General features: G+C 39.9%; 1 protein-coding gene across 1 annotated transcript; it reads right to left on the bottom strand.

Moving 5' to 3' along the window:
- Window positions 1-487: 487 nt before the first annotated feature.
- On the bottom strand, window positions 488-15,797 carry LOC110875331 (receptor-like protein kinase FERONIA). The gene is made up of 4 exons (XM_035977348.1): window positions 15,393-15,797; window positions 13,202-15,034; window positions 11,908-12,990; window positions 488-631 (listed from the first exon to the last, which is right to left on the bottom strand). Coding segments are annotated over exons 2-4 (2,115 nt in total). The 5' UTR covers window positions 14,232-15,034; window positions 15,393-15,797; the 3' UTR covers window positions 488-629.
- Window positions 15,798-17,754: the final 1,957 nt, after the last annotated feature.

The raw sequence follows: 17,754 nt of genomic DNA, 5'->3' as shown, positions 1-17,754 counted from the left end.
ATTTAGATAATTCTTATAATCAATCACACCGATTTTACAATTCAGTAGTAATTAATTAATACTTTTCATTCGACACTTCCACAATCCTCCTCTGATTCGATATCCGACTTATCCTATCTACATAGTTTACTTGGTTTTTGCATGTCCTTAACGACAGACATCAAGACCATCCGAGTAACAAAAAGTAAACCACAGGGAGCACCTGTGAAATTTCCAAAAGTTAGTGACTATAGGTGTTACTTTACAAAACCACAGGGAGCGTCCGGGCATTTGACTCTATTTAAAGGCTCATATCCAAGCTTTTATATTTTTGTTGTGAGTGTGCAAGACAGAGGAAAAAATAATAAAATAAGTGTTTGTGAATAAGATAGAGATATAGAGAGAGAGTTACACGTGGATGGTTTTTAAAATTTAAATATAATTTAGAGAAAAATATGTTTATTGATTCAATTATATAGATGACGTTAGAGGTTCCAATATGAATGCTCTTATAATTTCGTACAAAAAATCTTTTTTTTTCTTTTATAAGATCTGCTATCTATAATTCAAACCTCACATTACAAAATATTAAATCCAAAACATCACAAAAGTATTTCCTGCTAAGGAGACTTAGACCACCGATACGTGTATTAATCAGTGTTGGTGCACTTGTGTCTGTACTTTGTCTGTATCCGGTCTGATATAAACGATGTCCTGATTTGTATTGTAAGTTGACCAAGTCAACTATCCTCCGGTTTGACTTGGACAACATTTGAAAGATGTTCTGATCGAAGGATAGCCTCGAAGGATACACCGGATCCTTCGAGGTGATCGAAAGATATGGTTCGACCATGGTTCGACCATTAGACCTCGAAGGATGATCCTTCGAGGTCCATGCTGATCTTTCGTGTAACATGTGGTCGACAGATGATCCTTCGGACCATCTGTCGAATCCTTCGAGCAGACCTGCTGAGCTGGGTATATATACCCATGCATGTGTTGAGAGTTCCAGAGTTCTGCCATTTTCACACACCCGAGAGATAGAAAGCTTAGAGAGCATTCTGCCCAGAACTCACACACACACTTAGAGAGTTTATAGAACACTTCTGTAAACATTGAGCTTGTAACCGAACCTTCATTTGCATTAATACGACTAGTGTTAATCGGTGAATCTTTGTGTGTTTGTTTCTCTACTTGCTACGAACTCGGTTTGCTTGCTAGCTTGGATTCCGCACTCGCTAGTAGGTTTGTATAACAAGGTTTAGGTTCGTAATCCTCCGCAAAAAGGGACCTACAAGTGGTATCAGAGCCTCGCTCTTTACCTTGTTTAAAACCGGGTTTTTACAAGTTTTGGTGTGTTGAAACACTTGGTTTTGCACCTGTGTTTACTAAGTTTCTTGCATTTTCCTTGAGTAAAAACGTGTCTAAACTAACCGGGAGTGTTCAAGGTTGGGTTGGGTAACATAAAAATTGGTTTTTAGAAAACCTTGTGTTTTCCGGTGGTATTCCGGTGTGTTTCCGGTGACTGAACTTGAGGATAAGGTTTTGCCTTTTTGGGTATAATTTTTGAAAGTCAAAAAGTTTGGTGGAAAGTTGTGCAGAAACATCCTTTCTGCCGAAAGCAACTTCACCAACCCCTGTCACCTTTTCACCAACCTTTCACATCAGATCAGATTGTGTCAGAGCTCTCGAAAGATATCTTTCGACATCGAAAGATCATCCTTCGATATCTTTCGATCAAGGAGGGCTCGAAAGATTTATATCCTTCGACCCATCCTTCGAAGTCTGAAACATATCCTTCGACAGAGGAATCTAATCGAAAGACAAGTGTCCGAAAGATAAGGATCTATCGTATTGGTGAATCTTTCGAGATCTGTTGTTCGAAAGATAAGGATTTAGCTCGAAAGATAAGGATCTTTCAAAGGAGAATCCTTCGAGCTCTTGAATCCTTCGAAGTCATTGTTCGAGAGTCAACAGTAATCTTTCGAATACTGTTGATCCTTCGAACAATAAATCGATCTTTCGACTGTGATCAGTTTACTGCTAACAAGTTTCTGTGATTTCAGATCCTTCGACCAGGATCTTTCGGTTGTGTTATCTTTCGGATCATTCTTACTTAGCATTTATTTTGCTCATTTATCATGAATCCGAGTTGGTGGGGAAGTCCGGCTCCAGACAGTGGAAAATACATGAATACTAGTCAATCTCCATCATGGGCCGAATCTCCGGTATCTACATCCTCACAAACAAATGCCACTCCAACTGGTCAATGGGCGTTTGTTTCAAATCAAACTCCGAGTATTCAAAGTCTTCTACTAAGCGAAAGTGAAACCGGAAGTTTGAACAGGCCTCCAAAGTTGATGCATCTTCATGAATATCCAGGATGGGTTGATCGTTTCCATACATACATTCTTGGTCAAAATACAGAGTTGTGGCTACGGTTCATTACGGAATTCGATCAAACTATCGAGGTTGCTGCTTCTTCGACAGCTACATTTGCCGATCTTCCTGATGAACAAAAGAAGACGTATGACTTAGAAAAGAAAGCATACGCTATCCTCACTCAAGCACTGAGCAAGGATATTTATCATCAGTTCGTCAGTTTCAAGACTACGAAGAAGTTGTGGGATGCATTGAAGACAAGAGGAGTAGGTAATGAAGCCACACGTCAACTACGACGAGATCTACTGAAGAAAGAATTTGATGGCTTCACATGTATGGATAAGGAGTCCTTGGGAGATATGACAAGCCGTTTCTATCACCTGCTTACTGAGCTGACAAACTTTGAAGTCACAACGACTCCAACAGAGGTGGTAAAGAAGTTTGCCGATGCATTGCCTCCTCAATGGAATAACTTCCTGGAAATCTTGAAGTACAACGGAACGTTGAGAACTACAAATATCAACGATTTCGTGCAGCTTCTGGAGAACAAGGATCAGGAAGAAACGTTGAAGGCAAAGAGAGTTGCAGTGCCACAGAATCCAGAGATGTATTATGGCACCTCCACTTCTTCATCTGCAAAAGCCGGTTCACATGCTCCACTTCAAACGGCGTTTGTCACAAGCACGGATATGTATGGCAATCCAGTGCAAGTTCCTGTAAAGCCGCCTCCAGCCACAGATTTGTATGGAAATCCAATACAACCACCTCCTCCTCCTCCTGCTCAACAACCACAATATGCGTGTTATGGAGGAACATCATCTGCTGCAGGTCAACAATCAAAGTCAAATCCAGTACAGCTTGACACTTCAAGTTTTTCTAAAATCAGTGTAGAAGTAGCTAAGGAACACATGGAGCTGCTTAACACTGTAGTGAGCGCGTACTGTGGGTTGATAGAAGGTCAGATTGGAAACATTAATCTGACACAAGAAGATTACAGGCAGATTGATAAGGAAGAGATGGACTTGATGGATATCAAGTGGGCCTTTGCGAGTGCTGTGAGAAGAGCAAAGGATTGGATGGAAAGTACTGGCAGAACCAGCTTGGAAAGTAAGCGTGACACCAAGTATGGGTTCGATAAGCAGGCTGTTAAATGCTTCAACTGTGGTGAACGGGGCCACTTTAAAAGGGAATGTACAAAGCCAGCCCAGCACGGGAATCAAAACCCCTTCAGGAACCAAGGCAACCAGCAGAACAGAAATAATGATCGTACATTGGTGCCTGTCAACAACCAAACCAACCGAGCACTTGCAGTTCAGGTGGATGAAGGTTGTGACTGGTCAATCCAGTTGGGTGGTGATGCTCCTGATGAAACAGCATGTTTTGCTCAGATTGTGAAAGAGTTAGTTCACACCAGTGGTAGAGAATCTTCTGCCAGTGGTGGTGAATCGTCTGAAGATGAAGACTCTTCTGGTTACAGCAGAAGTGCTGATGAAGAATCATCCAATTCTGGTGATGATTATGTGGGTGAGACATCAAATGCAACAATCGATGCAGATATTGATGAACTCTTGGAGGAAGCTGCAGCAGAAACTCAAAGAAGATCTATTTTGGTGGATCAAGCTGCTTATACTTCGTCTTCTCTCCATTCAGCCTTTATGGCTAATGTCGACGGTTCATCAAGTCAGGTATGTGTCGATGAACCCACTGCTGTTAATTGTGATGAATGTGCTAGGTTGCATGCTAGATGTGCTGATCTTGAGAAAAGTATGTCTGAGTTGCAAGGCAAACATGATGCTTTACAAGCTAGTTTGTTTGACTTGCAAGACAAACATACTACTGTGAATGAGAATTTGAGTGACTTGCAAAGTAAGCATGACGCTTTGCAAGAGAAATATGATGTGACATTCATTCACAATCAGAAGCTGACTGTGGATCTCTCTAAATGCACAGAGGCCAACATGTTTTATGAAAACCATGAAAAGGAATTTAAGTCAGTAATTGAAACATTAAAGAAAGATAAAACTGAACTGACTAAAATGGTTTCAAGAAAACAAACTGATATTAATTTGTATATATCTCGCCTTGAGAGTATGCAAAAAGAGATGGCTTGTGTGAAAACCGAAAGTGATGCGATCCGACTCAAGCTAGACAGTTATTTGAGTTCTAGCTATGTGTTAGATCACATCATTGACGTTCAGAAGGAAAAGAGAGATGTCACATGTATAGGCTACAAGAAGTGTCCACCACCAGTGAGACATAATTATGACGCCATGCCTGATGAAGAGGACAGAGTTTTCTTTGAACCTTCTGTGCCTCTGGATGTTAAGGAGTTTGCTGCAGGGCTCGGATACCAAAAGGAAGTATCCTCAGATTCAGATGTGTCAGCAGATACATTTGTGAGTGCTGAACAGAATCAAGATCCTCCAGTTGTGATTGAGGATGCTGATTCGTCTGATGATGAATCTGACGATACTGTCCCAGCAAAGTCTGATGCGGTAGCCAAAAACGAGGACATACCTCTTGAGAATCACATTCTATGTGATCCCCCTGTCAAACCCGCTAAGACTGTTGCAACTGAGTCCTCATCTGCAGGAGAGCCGGAGAGTGTGAATTTGCTGTACACTCTAGTTGGTGATGATAAAATTTACTCAGACAAAGATTTTCCCATTAAGAATGTTAATCAATCCTTAATCTGCAAAGTCTTTGAGAATTCGACAAGTAAGTTCTTGGGAAAGGCAGGACCTAAAGTTACAGTCACACAGTGTCCTCCAATCCCAAAGGCTGAAGTTCGAAAGCAATTTGGCAACAAGAAATTGCCAACAGTGCCAACTCAGCAAAATCACACCAAACCCAAAGGTAAAGTACCGGCTCCAGTGCAAAAGAAGCCGAATCAAAAGAAGAAGAAGAATGTTAACTTTGTGAAATCGACGGGAACAGACAAAATTGAAAAGTTTGAAAATCAATCTAACTTAGATTTTGTCAAGAAAGCTAATGTCGAGAAAAGAAATGAACCAAGTAGTTCAAAACCTAGTACCTCGGGTTCACAAAGTTCAACATCATCGGCTAGACGATCACATGATTCTTCGGGGTTTGTAGAACGAAGATCATGTTTTGAGTGTGGAACCATTGGGCACATTATTAGAAACTGCCCATATCTTCATAAGCAGAAAGGAAAGGTTGATGATCCCCGTGGTAAGACTGACCGTAAGCCATCTGTTTCCACAAAACAAGATCCCCGACTTGTAAAAGAAAGGGAAAAGAAACAGAAACGGCAACAGGTCAAGAAAATTGAAAAAGCGATTAAAACCGATGTGGTTCATAAACAATCTGTTGTTGTAAAACCAGAAAATTCTAAAACTTCAAATCATCAAGAAGTTAAAATTTTAAAGAAAAACACTGGTGAAACCAAACAGACTTGGAAACCAAAAACGGTTGTTGAATCAGGGGGACCATCACAATTCACCAACCATCAAAGACAAGAAGTTATTGTCATTGATGAAAATGGAAGACCCAAGACCACAATGGCTTGGGTCCCCATCTCCAACTAATTCATTTGAGTTCATGTGCAGGGTGCTTCAGGAGGAACTATCAGTAGTCATTGGATTGTTGATAGTGGGGCATCCAGGCACATGACAGGCGACATGAAGCTTCTCTATGACGTTAAATCTATTAGAGGAGGTTATGTTGCTTTTGCTGGAGATAAAGGTGGATACATAACGGGTGAAGGAATGATATCTAACGGGATTGTCAGCTTTGACAAGATCAATTTTGTGCAACAACTTGATCACAATCTTCTTAGTGTTTCTCAAATTTGTGACAAGAAATTTTCAGTACACTTTGATGCTAATGGATGTTATGTGCTGAAACCCGGCTTCAAAATTCCAAAAGAATGGATTCTCTTGTCGGCTCCAAGGATAAATGATTTGTACGTCCTTGACATGAGCCAGGCTATTACTACGTCTGCACAAGCAACTTGTTTCGTTTCTAAAGCCACAGAAAAAGACACTATCTCTTGGCACAGACGAATGGGTCACATTCACTTACGCAAAATGAATCATTTGGTTTCAAATGAATTGGTGAATGGTGTTCCCCTCAAAAATTTCCATCTTCAAGACGTCTGTGTTTCGTGCCAGAAAGGAAAGCAAACAAAGAAGAAGCACCCTATAAAGAAGATCAACACAGTGGCAGTTCCTCTTGAACGTTTGCACATGGATTTGTTCGGTCCTGTCAAGCACAAGAGTATTCGGGGTGATCAATACTGCCTCGTGGTTACTGATGATTATTCAAGATTTTCTTGGGTTGCGTTCATGGCACACAAGAGTGAAACCTTTGGCATTATCAAAAACTTGATCATTCAGATTGAGAATTTGTATAAGTTGAAGGTTAGGCGGATACGTAGCGACAATGGTACTGAATTTAAGAATCATTCCATGGCGGAGTTTTGCACTTCAAAGGGTATTCTTCATGAATTTAGTGCAGCCTATACTCCTCAACAAAATGGTGTCGCTGAACGTAAGAACCGCACATTGATCGAGACTGCTAGGACAATGTTGGTAGAGTCACAGTTGCCCATTCCATTCTGGACTGAAGCTGTGGCCTCTGCATGTTACACATTGAACAGAGTCCTTACAGTCAAAAGACACAACAAGACCTGCTTTGAGCTTCTTCAAAAACGGAAACCAGATTTGTCTTATCTAGAACCGTTTGGAGCTCCATGCACAATCATCGATCCTAATGGAAAGTTTGGGGCAAGAGCAATTGATGGATACTTTCTTGGGTATGCCACCCCTAACTTACGAGTCTGGAATCTAGAGACTAAAAGGGTCGAGGAATGGTCTGAGGTCAGAGTACAAAGGCACACCTTGCCAGTCAAAAATCCGGGTCAACCTTGGATGTTTGAGTATGATGACTTCTTCAATTCGATCAATGTTGAAGCCGTTGAAGAAAATGCTGCGGCTAGGATGTTTTTCGAGAGTGACAATGCAACAGTTTCACCGGTGGTTCGTCCAATTCTTGTGAATCAAGAACCATCCTCTTCGGTGAACAACAATACTCTCAACAATGAGGATTTTCATGATGCTAACGAATTGAACGAATCTTCAGAGGATGATGAATTTCTAGATGCAGATCAAGAAGCTCCTACAACAGCAGTTCATGGTACTTCAGAGGGTACTCCTCCAGTGGAAACACATAGAACAGCTGAGACTACTGCATCATCCTCTTCGTCAATTCCGGGTCTTGAATTGGTTGTTGATCTTAATCTTAACAACCTGGGTATAAATGTTCCAGTTCCAGACAATCCAGAAACAAGGATTCATAATACCCATCCTCAACAAAACATCATTGGAAATGTGCAAAGTGGCGTACAAACAAGAAACATGTTGCGAAACAACAACAATGCAGGCTTGTATGCAGCTATTCGAGAATCCGGGCAACAAAACGACTGGTCCTTCGCGTGTTATGTCTCACAAGAAGAACCAAGAACGTGGAAAGAAGCCTTGAAAGATAATGCTTGGGTTGAAGCAATGCAGGAAGAACTGCAACAATTCCAGAAGCTGGGTGTCTGGAAACTTGTAGAGAAACCTGCTGGATACAAGAAGATTGGTACCCGTTGGGTTTTCAAATGCAAAAAGGATGACCGCGGAGTTGTTATCCGAAACAAAGCGCGTTTAGTCGTTCAAGGTTTTCGTCAGATTGAAGGCATCGACTACAACGAAGTGTATGCACCAGTGGCACGTCTCGAAGCAATTCGAATCTTTCTAGCCTATGCGTCCTTCAAAGGATTCAAGGTTTATCAAATGGACGTGAAAAGTGCATTTTTACATGGTGTGGTTGAAGAAGAGGTATATGTCGAACAACCTCCAGGTTTTGAAGATCCTATCCATCCCGATCGGGTTTGGTTGCTCAACAAAGCTCTCTATGGTCTTCATCAAGCACCGCGAGCTTGGTATGCAACCTTATCACACTATCTGCTGGAGAACGGTTTTCGACGGGGTCTTATCGACTGTACTCTCTTCATCAAAGAACAAGATGGAGATCTTCTTCTGGTACAGGTATACGTTGATGACATTATTTTTGGTTCTACTAATGATGTCTTGTGTAGGGAATTCGAGCGCATTATGCAGGATAAATTCGAGATGAGTGCTATGGGGGAAATGACCTTCTTCTTGGGCCTTCAAGTGCAACAAACGCAGTCTGGGATATTTATCCATCAGACTAAATATGTTGGTGACATCTTGAGCCGGTTCCAGATGTCTGATGCAACGCCCATTGGTACCCCATTGCCAACTAATCACGGAATTACTCCAGACTTGAAGGGAGAAGCTGTTAGCCCTTCTATCTATCGCGCCATGATCGGATCTCTCATGTACCTCACAGCATCAAGGCCAGACATAATGTACCCAACGTGCCTGCTTGCTAGATATCAAGTTAACCCGAAGGCCTCACATCTTGCTGCTGTTAAAAGGATTTTTCGTTATTTGAAGGCGTACCCTGACACTGGTCTGTGGTACCCTAGGGATAATAACTTTGAATTGGTAGCTTTCAGTGATTCTGATTTTGGCGGATGCAAAATCGACGGCAAGTCCACAACGGCTGGATGTCAGTTTTTAGGAAATCGCCTAGTCACATGGCAGTGCAAGAAGCAGACGTGTGTAGCTACATCAACATGCGAAGCTGAATACATTGCTGCCTCAAGTTGTTGCTCCCAAGTTCTTTGGATCCAACAACAGATGCGGGACTACGGTTTTGAATTCCTAACTACTCCTATTTACGTTGATAATTCTGCTGCTTTAGATATCACTAGAAATCCTGTGCAGCATTCAAAGACCAAACACATCGAAATCAAATATCACTTCATACGTGATTGCTTTGAGAAAAGGCTAATCGATGTTGTTAAGGTCCACACCGATGACCAACGTGCCGACTTATTTACCAAAGCATTTGACAAATCAAGATTTGACTTTTTATTATTGGTAAACGGCATTAAGGTCAAGCAAGAGTAAAACCAACATCGGAAAATCATTTTTGTAAATACCTTTGTGTTTTTAAATTTATCTTAGTTTGTTGATTTTAGGGGGAGTAAATCCAAAAATCGGAAAATCCAAAAACATCGAAAAATTCAAAAACACAAAAACAATAGAAAAACAAAAATGAGTTTCCTGGCGAGCAAAAGAGAAAATGATAGTACATCAGTGGTCTATCCAAACCTCTTTAAACCTTAAATGCAAAACGATAAGCAGCTCTATATAAGATGTATCGGTAGGCTCACAATCATTTTAAAGTGTGCAGGGTGATATAAATCTTAATCGACTGAAGACCAGGTGGGAACCATTCATTGGCATATGGTCTTAGTACCGAAATTTCGTTTGATAGATTGCCGAGGTTCTGAGATATTCGGTCTTTATGCTGCTTATCATCTGGGTATCATGGTTGTATCTTTTACCGAAAAATAACGGGGACGCAAGTCTAGATCTTCCATGATACTATACATACGTGTACATATTGCATACTGCATTCGACCTCAATAAGTGATAAACAATCACATGTCCAATCAAATAAGTGATAAAATATCACATTTATCCGGGTGTCAAGTTCGTCTCTCTGCTGTACGAAAGTACTGACCTGTTCACGGACTTGCACCTGTGCCCTCATGCATACGAAAATCAAGTTCCTCATCAATAAGTGATTATATCACATAGGACTTGTTTTCAAATCAAAATAAGTGAGTATCTCACAATTTATACGGTCAAACAGATGATAATCGGTATACTCACCGGTAAGATGAACTCTCGTGCATACCTTGATACGGGAATGTGTCGTGATGTGGATGAACACCGGTCGGTAAGTATAAATCATACCTTAACGTATCCTCTAAACATGATTACATCTGATAAGTTGAGCTTAAGTGGACAACAATACCGATAATTGTTATAGGATGCTTATCTTAATGTTAACTAACTGAACAACAAGAGTGTTTTGGCATGACCGTACACTGATATGATTCTCTTACCCTCGAAACTCGCAAAAAGAATGTTTGTATATATTTATTTATTTACTGTTTAACTTTTATTATTTCTTTTAAACAGTTTCGTCGTTTGGTGCATATCAGCACGACATTAGCGGTGATGTCGTTTGATAACACTCAAAGGATTTTAAATTGTTGTCTTTTAATTTCAAAAATACCAAAAAGATTTTAGGCGTGTTTTAATATAAACTTTATAAAAGCCAAAAAGATTTTATTTCTGCTTTATTTTCGATCGTACGATGTTGGAGCTCAAGTCTTCGTTACCTGAAACCTGACTGAAAACCGAACTGACTAAATCTTCATAAACGGTCAAAATTTGCAGATTTTGAAAGTTAGAATTTAAAATTGATAAATTTATTAAACTTTCAAACTGTCGGACGGTGTTTGATTTTGACATGGTCACTCGTGTGTCATTTGTTTATACTATTCCAAGCAGTTGTTCTCATTACGCGTTTAGATTTCTTGCATGTGCAGATTCTAAAGGCTAGGAGAACATGGTCGATGACAAGCCTTGGAATGAAGACACGACGAGAAGGCGCTCAAAAGATGAAGATGATCGAGTTGCCGCTGGCCATCATCAACACCACAAGGATCTCACTTCATAAAGATAAAGTCTTTTCACGAGCATAACTCAAGGGGGAGCTTATGTTAAGGGGGAGTTTGTCAACACACTTCCTACATGATACGGGTAGTTTGTTGATACACTCTCTACTTTCAAGACGTGAAGACTTTGAAGATCCTCCGGCATTGAAGACATGATAGGACATCAGAGTCTTGAAGACCTGAAGACCAAAGACTGTCGAAGTTCCAGACAAGTCTACACTTTTAGAAGAACAAGACAAAGCTTAGAGATCAAAGACAAAGCTACAGCCAAGGGGGAGTTTGTTGGTGCACTTGTGTCTGTACTTTGTCTGTATCCGGTCTGATATAAACGATGTCCTGATTTGTATTGTAAGTTGACCAAGTCAACTATCCTCCGGTTTGACTTGGACAACATTTGAAAGATGTTCTGATCGAAGGATAGCCTCGAAGGATACACCGGATCCTTCGAGGTGATCGAAAGATATGGTTCGACCATGGTTCGACCATTAGACCTCGAAGGATGATCCTTCGAGGTCCATGCTGATCTTTCGTGTAACATGTGGTCGACAGATGATCCTTCGGACCATCTGTCGAATCCTTCGAGCAGACCTGCTGAGCTGGGTATATATACCCATGCATGTGTTGAGAGTTCCAGAGTTCTGCCATTTTCACACACCCGAGAGATAGAAAGCTTAGAGAGCATTCTGCCCAGAACTCACACACACACTTAGAGAGTTTATAGAACACTTCTGTAAACATTGAGCTTGTAACCGAACCTTCATTTGCATTAATACGACTAGTGTTAATCGGTGAATCTTTGTGTGTTTGTTTCTCTACTTGCTACGAACTCGGTTTGCTTGCTAGCTTGGATTCCGCACTCGCTAGTAGGTTTGTATAACAAGGTTTAGGTTCGTAATCCTCCGCAAAAAGGGACCTACAATCAGTAAACTCCTTTGACCTTCTCTCGAGTGGCCTCTCTTGAAGGACCAAAGCTTGCTCGAGATTCCAAAGAACATCCCCCATTGATGGCCTGTCAAACCCCTTCTTAGAAACACACTGGATAGCTGTTTCCACCACTTTATTGAAGGACTCACTTGAAACTTTTCCTCTCAAAAACGGGTCGACAATCCGATCAAATATACCCTTTTTGTGACATCTAACCCCCCAATCAGATAAGTGTGCTTGCTCTGTTTCAAGTGTGGTGTCAAGGGCTTTCCGGGCACATAAGATCTCCAAAAGCACAACCCCAAAAGCATACACGTCTGACTTCTCGGTCAACATCAGTGTCCGTACGTATTCAGGATCTAAATACCCGAAAGTACCCTTAATAACCGTGCTTTCCGTTGTGTCATCCATGGTTGTTGATATCCCAAAATCTGATACTTTAGCAACCCATTTGTCGTCCAAAAGGATGTTAGATGTTTTCACATCCCTATGGATGATGGTGTCTTTTGCACCCGTGTGAAGATAGTTTAGACCACGTGCTGCACCTATGCAAATTTCAAGCCGTTGATTCCATGTTAATGGTTGACTTTGTGTCTCGTAAAGATGGTCTTTTAGTGTTCCATTAGCCATGTAGTCAAATACAAGGAGCATCTCGGTATTTTCTTCACAATACCCTATTAAAGAAATAAGGTGGCGATGCCGAAGCTTTGAAAGCACTTCAAGTTCTTTTCTAAATTCCTTCACACCATACCTAGAGCCCGGTGTTGCTCTTTTAATAGCGAGTTTAATCTCTCCACCATTGATTTCACCCATATAAACCTTACCAAATCCGCCAACACCAATAATTCGAGCCTTATCAAAGTTATTTGTAGCAGCCCGAATCTCAGCAAAAGTAAACCGGCGCCCCATGTTTGAAGAAGCATAAGCTCCATATGTATTAGCAGTAGAGCCAGAAGGGTGTGAGATTTCATTTAAAGAATGTGGCGGCTGATCATCCAACTTCTTGGGCATGAGGAATCCAAAATCCTTACCTATATGGAAGGGCTTCTTAGGCATGATGGATCCAAACTCCATACCTATATGGTGTATAAGCACATTACAATTACTTTTGTAACATAAAACTTTCTAAAAAGTAAACGTTGACAGATTGTTGTTTTATGAAAGTTTTAGCATGTTAGATATATCCTTCACTATGCTTTTCAAAGTAATTACTCTTCTGTTTTAATATATGCAAACATAGACACAAAAACAATGAATCTAGACACATAAATGAGCATATTGGAATACCTGAGCTCTTGCCAGTGTAAGAAAACTTATCAACCATCCGACCAAATATTGTCTTACTTGCAGTTTGCGACATACTATTGGTTTTCTCTTGTGAGGCGAGTACATATTCAAGACTAAGAACGACCTCAGCCATGGTCGGACGGTGCTTTGGATGGCTATCCAAACATCTTTCTGCTATTCGAGCATAGTGCTTCAAACATATTGGGGATATTTCACCCCTTATATCAGAATCGACTATATCCTTCAAATTGCCTTCTTTGATCGAGTCTTTAGCCCATGTTGCTATTCCCCAATCAAGACTGTCATCCACCGCTCTCTTCCGACAAAGCATTTCCAACAATACCACCCCAAATGCATATACATCGGACATTCTTGTAAGCTTTCCGGTGGCAAAATAACTTGGATCAAAATACCCAAAAGTGCCTTTGACAAGTGTGCTGACATGAGTTGATAGCTGATTCCTTGGGCTTATTTTAGACAACCCGAAGTCCGAAACTTTAGCCGCCCAATCTTTATCTAACAAAATATTGGAGCTCTTGACATCTCGGTGTATGATACCAAACTCAATACCCGTACCAGTATGGAGGTAGTCCAGCCCACGCGCCGCACCTATGCACATCTTGAGTCGTTGACACCAAGATAGAGGGGTACCAAGTTTGTGGAGATGATCTGCAAGTGTTCCATGGGGCATGTATTCATAGACGAGGATCATCTCGCTTTCGTGATTACAATAACCAATCAAAGACACAAGATTACAATGACGCAACTTTGAAAGCATTTCAACTTCGGCCCAGAACTCTGATTCTCCTTGATCAGACATGGCATCCAATCGTTTAATGGCGGCAACTACAAGTGAAGATCCGTTGTCGATGTTACCTTTATAGACTTTTCCAAAACCTCCATGCCCAATTACTAATGATTCGTCGAAGTTTTTTGTTGCCGAACGAATTTCACCAAATTCGAAATGACGACAAAGTTGTGACTGTTGTATGGCAGAGCTGGTGGTGGAGGTTTCAGTAGCAACAAACATAATTATTGATGTGGTTGAATTGGAAGGTGAAATTGAGAGGATTGACCCATAATTGGATGGTGCTTCAAAATTTATATAGAGGATGATTGACGACTTAAAAAAATTAAAGTGTTCTTCCTGGAAAGACTGAAAGAGGGATGGACCCAGGCATGACTAAATTCAGTAGCAGAGCCTCCGTGTGGGTTCTACGGTTCTACGATACTTTCTGTTATATTTCTTTGTTGATTATTTCTTACATTTTTTGTTTTCACTATTAATCTCTATTTTCATGCTATTTATTTAAAAAGATTAGGTAACCGTAAGGAATTGTATTTAAATTTATATCCATAGAAAATAGTCATTATTTTCTCGTTTGTTACAATCATATAAATAGTTATAAACTTTCACTTCATTTTTATAATAAAAGTAGCAACATGTTGCAATCACATATAGCAATTATTATGAGTCAAATATATATGTTCCTTTTCTTTTAAAGCTTATCAATATATATGTACTTTTTCTTTTATCAATAATTCAACAATAATAGGGTAAATTACACTTTTCGTCTTTTATATTTGTATCAAGTTATAATTGATAACTTTTAACTTCAATAATTATAGTAACAATTCTTTATTTGTAAAACTCATTAGACCCTAGGTACTTTAGCACTAACATGGTTAATTTTACACGTTAAGTTATATCACGTGCCCCTCATGTGAGGGTATTTATGTCGTTTGCACCATTGTTCCTCCTCATCAGTGTTCCTCTTCAACCCTCACATGCATATGAACATCAAAGAACAAGATCTGTAATATTTGCACTCCCTGAAAATCAAACACAAATGAAGAATAAGAACAATAAAAAAAAAAGATCACTTCCTCTTGTTCTGCATAACAACCAGCCACCACTTCCTCTTCTCCATCTCCCTCTCTCTCTCTCTTTATCTTCTCCATAACTACCGGCCACCACTTCCGGCCACCTGAAACACCTAAAACCCCGCATCCCCCTGAAAACCACCACCATTTCCGGACATCACTTCATATATAACCCTAGATCTGAAAAACGTATCTTGATCTGAACATCTTATAGCAACTTTTCAATAAAATTCAGTTCATAGCAAGTTTTCAACAACAATCATTAAAACAAAACACACAAACAATAATTAAAGTATAACCAAATTACCTCAAAATCCTCATGGAGTTCGTACTCGAAGTTCTCAACAGGATCATACCTTCGATTCTTCTTCAGCTCGTCATCCGAAACCTTTTCTTCATACTCATAAACATCCAAATTGTCATCCGATTGAATCTCTTGGTCGCTAATGTTTCTAGGGTTTAGTGAATGGAGCTCTTTCTGTAAGGCGTTTGGTAAATGAGGTCAATGAGGTCCTTTTTCCACTTCTTATCCCTGCCGCCTTTATTCTTCTTTGTCGGAGCCCTATTATTCTTCCGTTTTGTCTCCGCCATGGTGTACGAAGGCGAGCGGTGGTTAATTGATGCAGGGGCAGTATAAGAAGTTGAGGAGGTTTGGGTATGTTTCTCAGGTTTAGTCACTTTTGTGTATAACTATATAATAAAGAGATTCTTTAAAATTCATTTTGTGTTATTTATGAAATATTATTTAAATAAAATAGTAAAATTACTAACATAGCCTCATGCATGTGTAAGACACATGCCATATTTAACTGAAAATTTTAACTAGGTTAGTGCTAAAGGACCTATGATGTAATGGTTTTACAAATAAATGATTGTGACTGTAATTATTGAAGTTAAAAGCTATCCATTGAAATTTGATACAAACATAATGGACGAAAAATGTAGTTTACCCATAATAATAAGTTGATATATACGTGGAAATAGTTAAGTTAAATAATTACTAGGCCAGTATTGACATGCTTGTAAAGATAGAATAATTATTTTATATCAAACCAAAAGTTTTAAACCTAATTTGGCAGAGTTTATTACATTTAATTAGACTCAAACAAGTGATACTATGTTTTTAGAAATAGTAGTGGTAGTGGTGAGTCGGTAAACACTTACCCTAAAACCATATTTTTTTTAAATGGTGAAGCACTTAATCGTGTTTATTTATGAAACCATTCAATGGTTCAATAATATTGATGATGTCTGAGACATTGCAATAGATTGAATTATTAGATTTGATGATCAGAACTGTTAATATCCTTATTTTTTTCGACATATTATATTTTTATTTAATAACATCCCTATAGAACTAAGCGCTAACGTACACGCGTAAAGCTACGCCGGCCCCTGCGAAGAACATAATGAAAGTCATCTTCCTGGAAACAAAGATAGACCATGGAGAGTAGACATGGTTGAGCCACCGTGTGGAGCCGTGGGCAATGGCCTGTATTTGTGCGAATGACCTTTACGTGAATTGACGCGTTTCCCACTAGTCTTCTTTAATTTCTTTAGTCCAAACCAATTTTCTTTGGTGGGTCTAAATGTTTTATTTTAACATCCGTGTCTCCCACTAAATGACACTTTAAAAATTTTCTTAACATGCGTAATAAACAAGTGGAAGTCTTCAATTATTATATATGTTTAAAAAATCATTTATACAAAAATAAAAACTAAGTGTTACTACTTGAAATAATGGTTCGTCTTCTATGAATGTTATTTTCTATCCATCTCGCAACGCAGGTCCCCGGCGTTCACCCCCATAAAGTACACCCGAAATAGTTGAAATCAAGTGTTAGTGTAAGATAATGATAAAACCGTGCCTCTTCTATTCACAAACCATCCAATATATAGTTACAACTCAATCTCCTATATTTGGAGATGATAATTATAAATAATACAATACAAAAATACATTCCAATCTATTCTATAAATGTGTCGTCTATTACACCCCCGCAGTTGAAGCGGTAGGAGAACGAATGCGTAGACTGGATCGGAAGTCATCGAAAAGAACCCGTGGCAAACCCTTCGTGAAGATATCAGCAACTTGAAATCTGGAAGGGACATGTAAAATGCGGACTAGACCTTTCTGAACATGATCACGCACAAAGTGTATATCGAGTTCGATGTGTTTGGTACGTTGGTGTTGAACCGGGTTACCTGACAAGTAGATGGCACTTATATTGTCACAGTATACCAAAGAAGCCTTAGACAATGGCCTTCCAAGTTCAAGAAGAAGATTTCGGAGCCAACATATTTCAGCAACCACGTTGGCGACCCCTCGATACTCGGCTTCGATACTACAACGGGAGATGGTAGTCTGGCGCTTAGAGGACCAGGAAACCAAGTTATCTCCTAAATAAACACAATAACCAAAAGTGGATCTTCGAGTGTCAGGGCACCCGGCCCAATCCGCATCCGTGTAGGCCCGAATGGAAAGAGAAGATGATGCATGAAGATGTAACCCAAAGTTGCAGTTCCTTGAATGTATCGTAGAATGCGTTTAAGAGCATTCCAATGAGCGAGGCCAGAAGAGTGCATGTGCATGCATACTTGTTGAACCGCATAGGTGATATCCGGGCGAGTGAATGTAAGATACTGAAGAGCACCCGCAAGACTTCTGT

This window comes from Helianthus annuus, chromosome 9 (genome assembly GCF_002127325.2).
Source record: "Helianthus annuus cultivar XRQ/B chromosome 9, HanXRQr2.0-SUNRISE, whole genome shotgun sequence".
Classification (NCBI taxonomy): domain Eukaryota; kingdom Viridiplantae; phylum Streptophyta; class Magnoliopsida; order Asterales; family Asteraceae; genus Helianthus; species Helianthus annuus.
This window is presented reverse-complemented; position numbering and strand designations above follow the sequence as displayed.

Excerpts from the sequence above, each read along its gene's own strand:
- LOC110875331 (XM_035977348.1), bottom strand. The coding sequence starts at position 14,231 with ATGTTTGTTGCTACTGAAACCTCCACCACCAGCTCTGCCATACAACAG. Across the intron at positions 12,991-13,201 it reads TTACACTGGCAAGAGCTCAG|GTATGGAGTTTGGATCCATC; the intron begins GTATTCCAATAT and ends TACACCATATAG.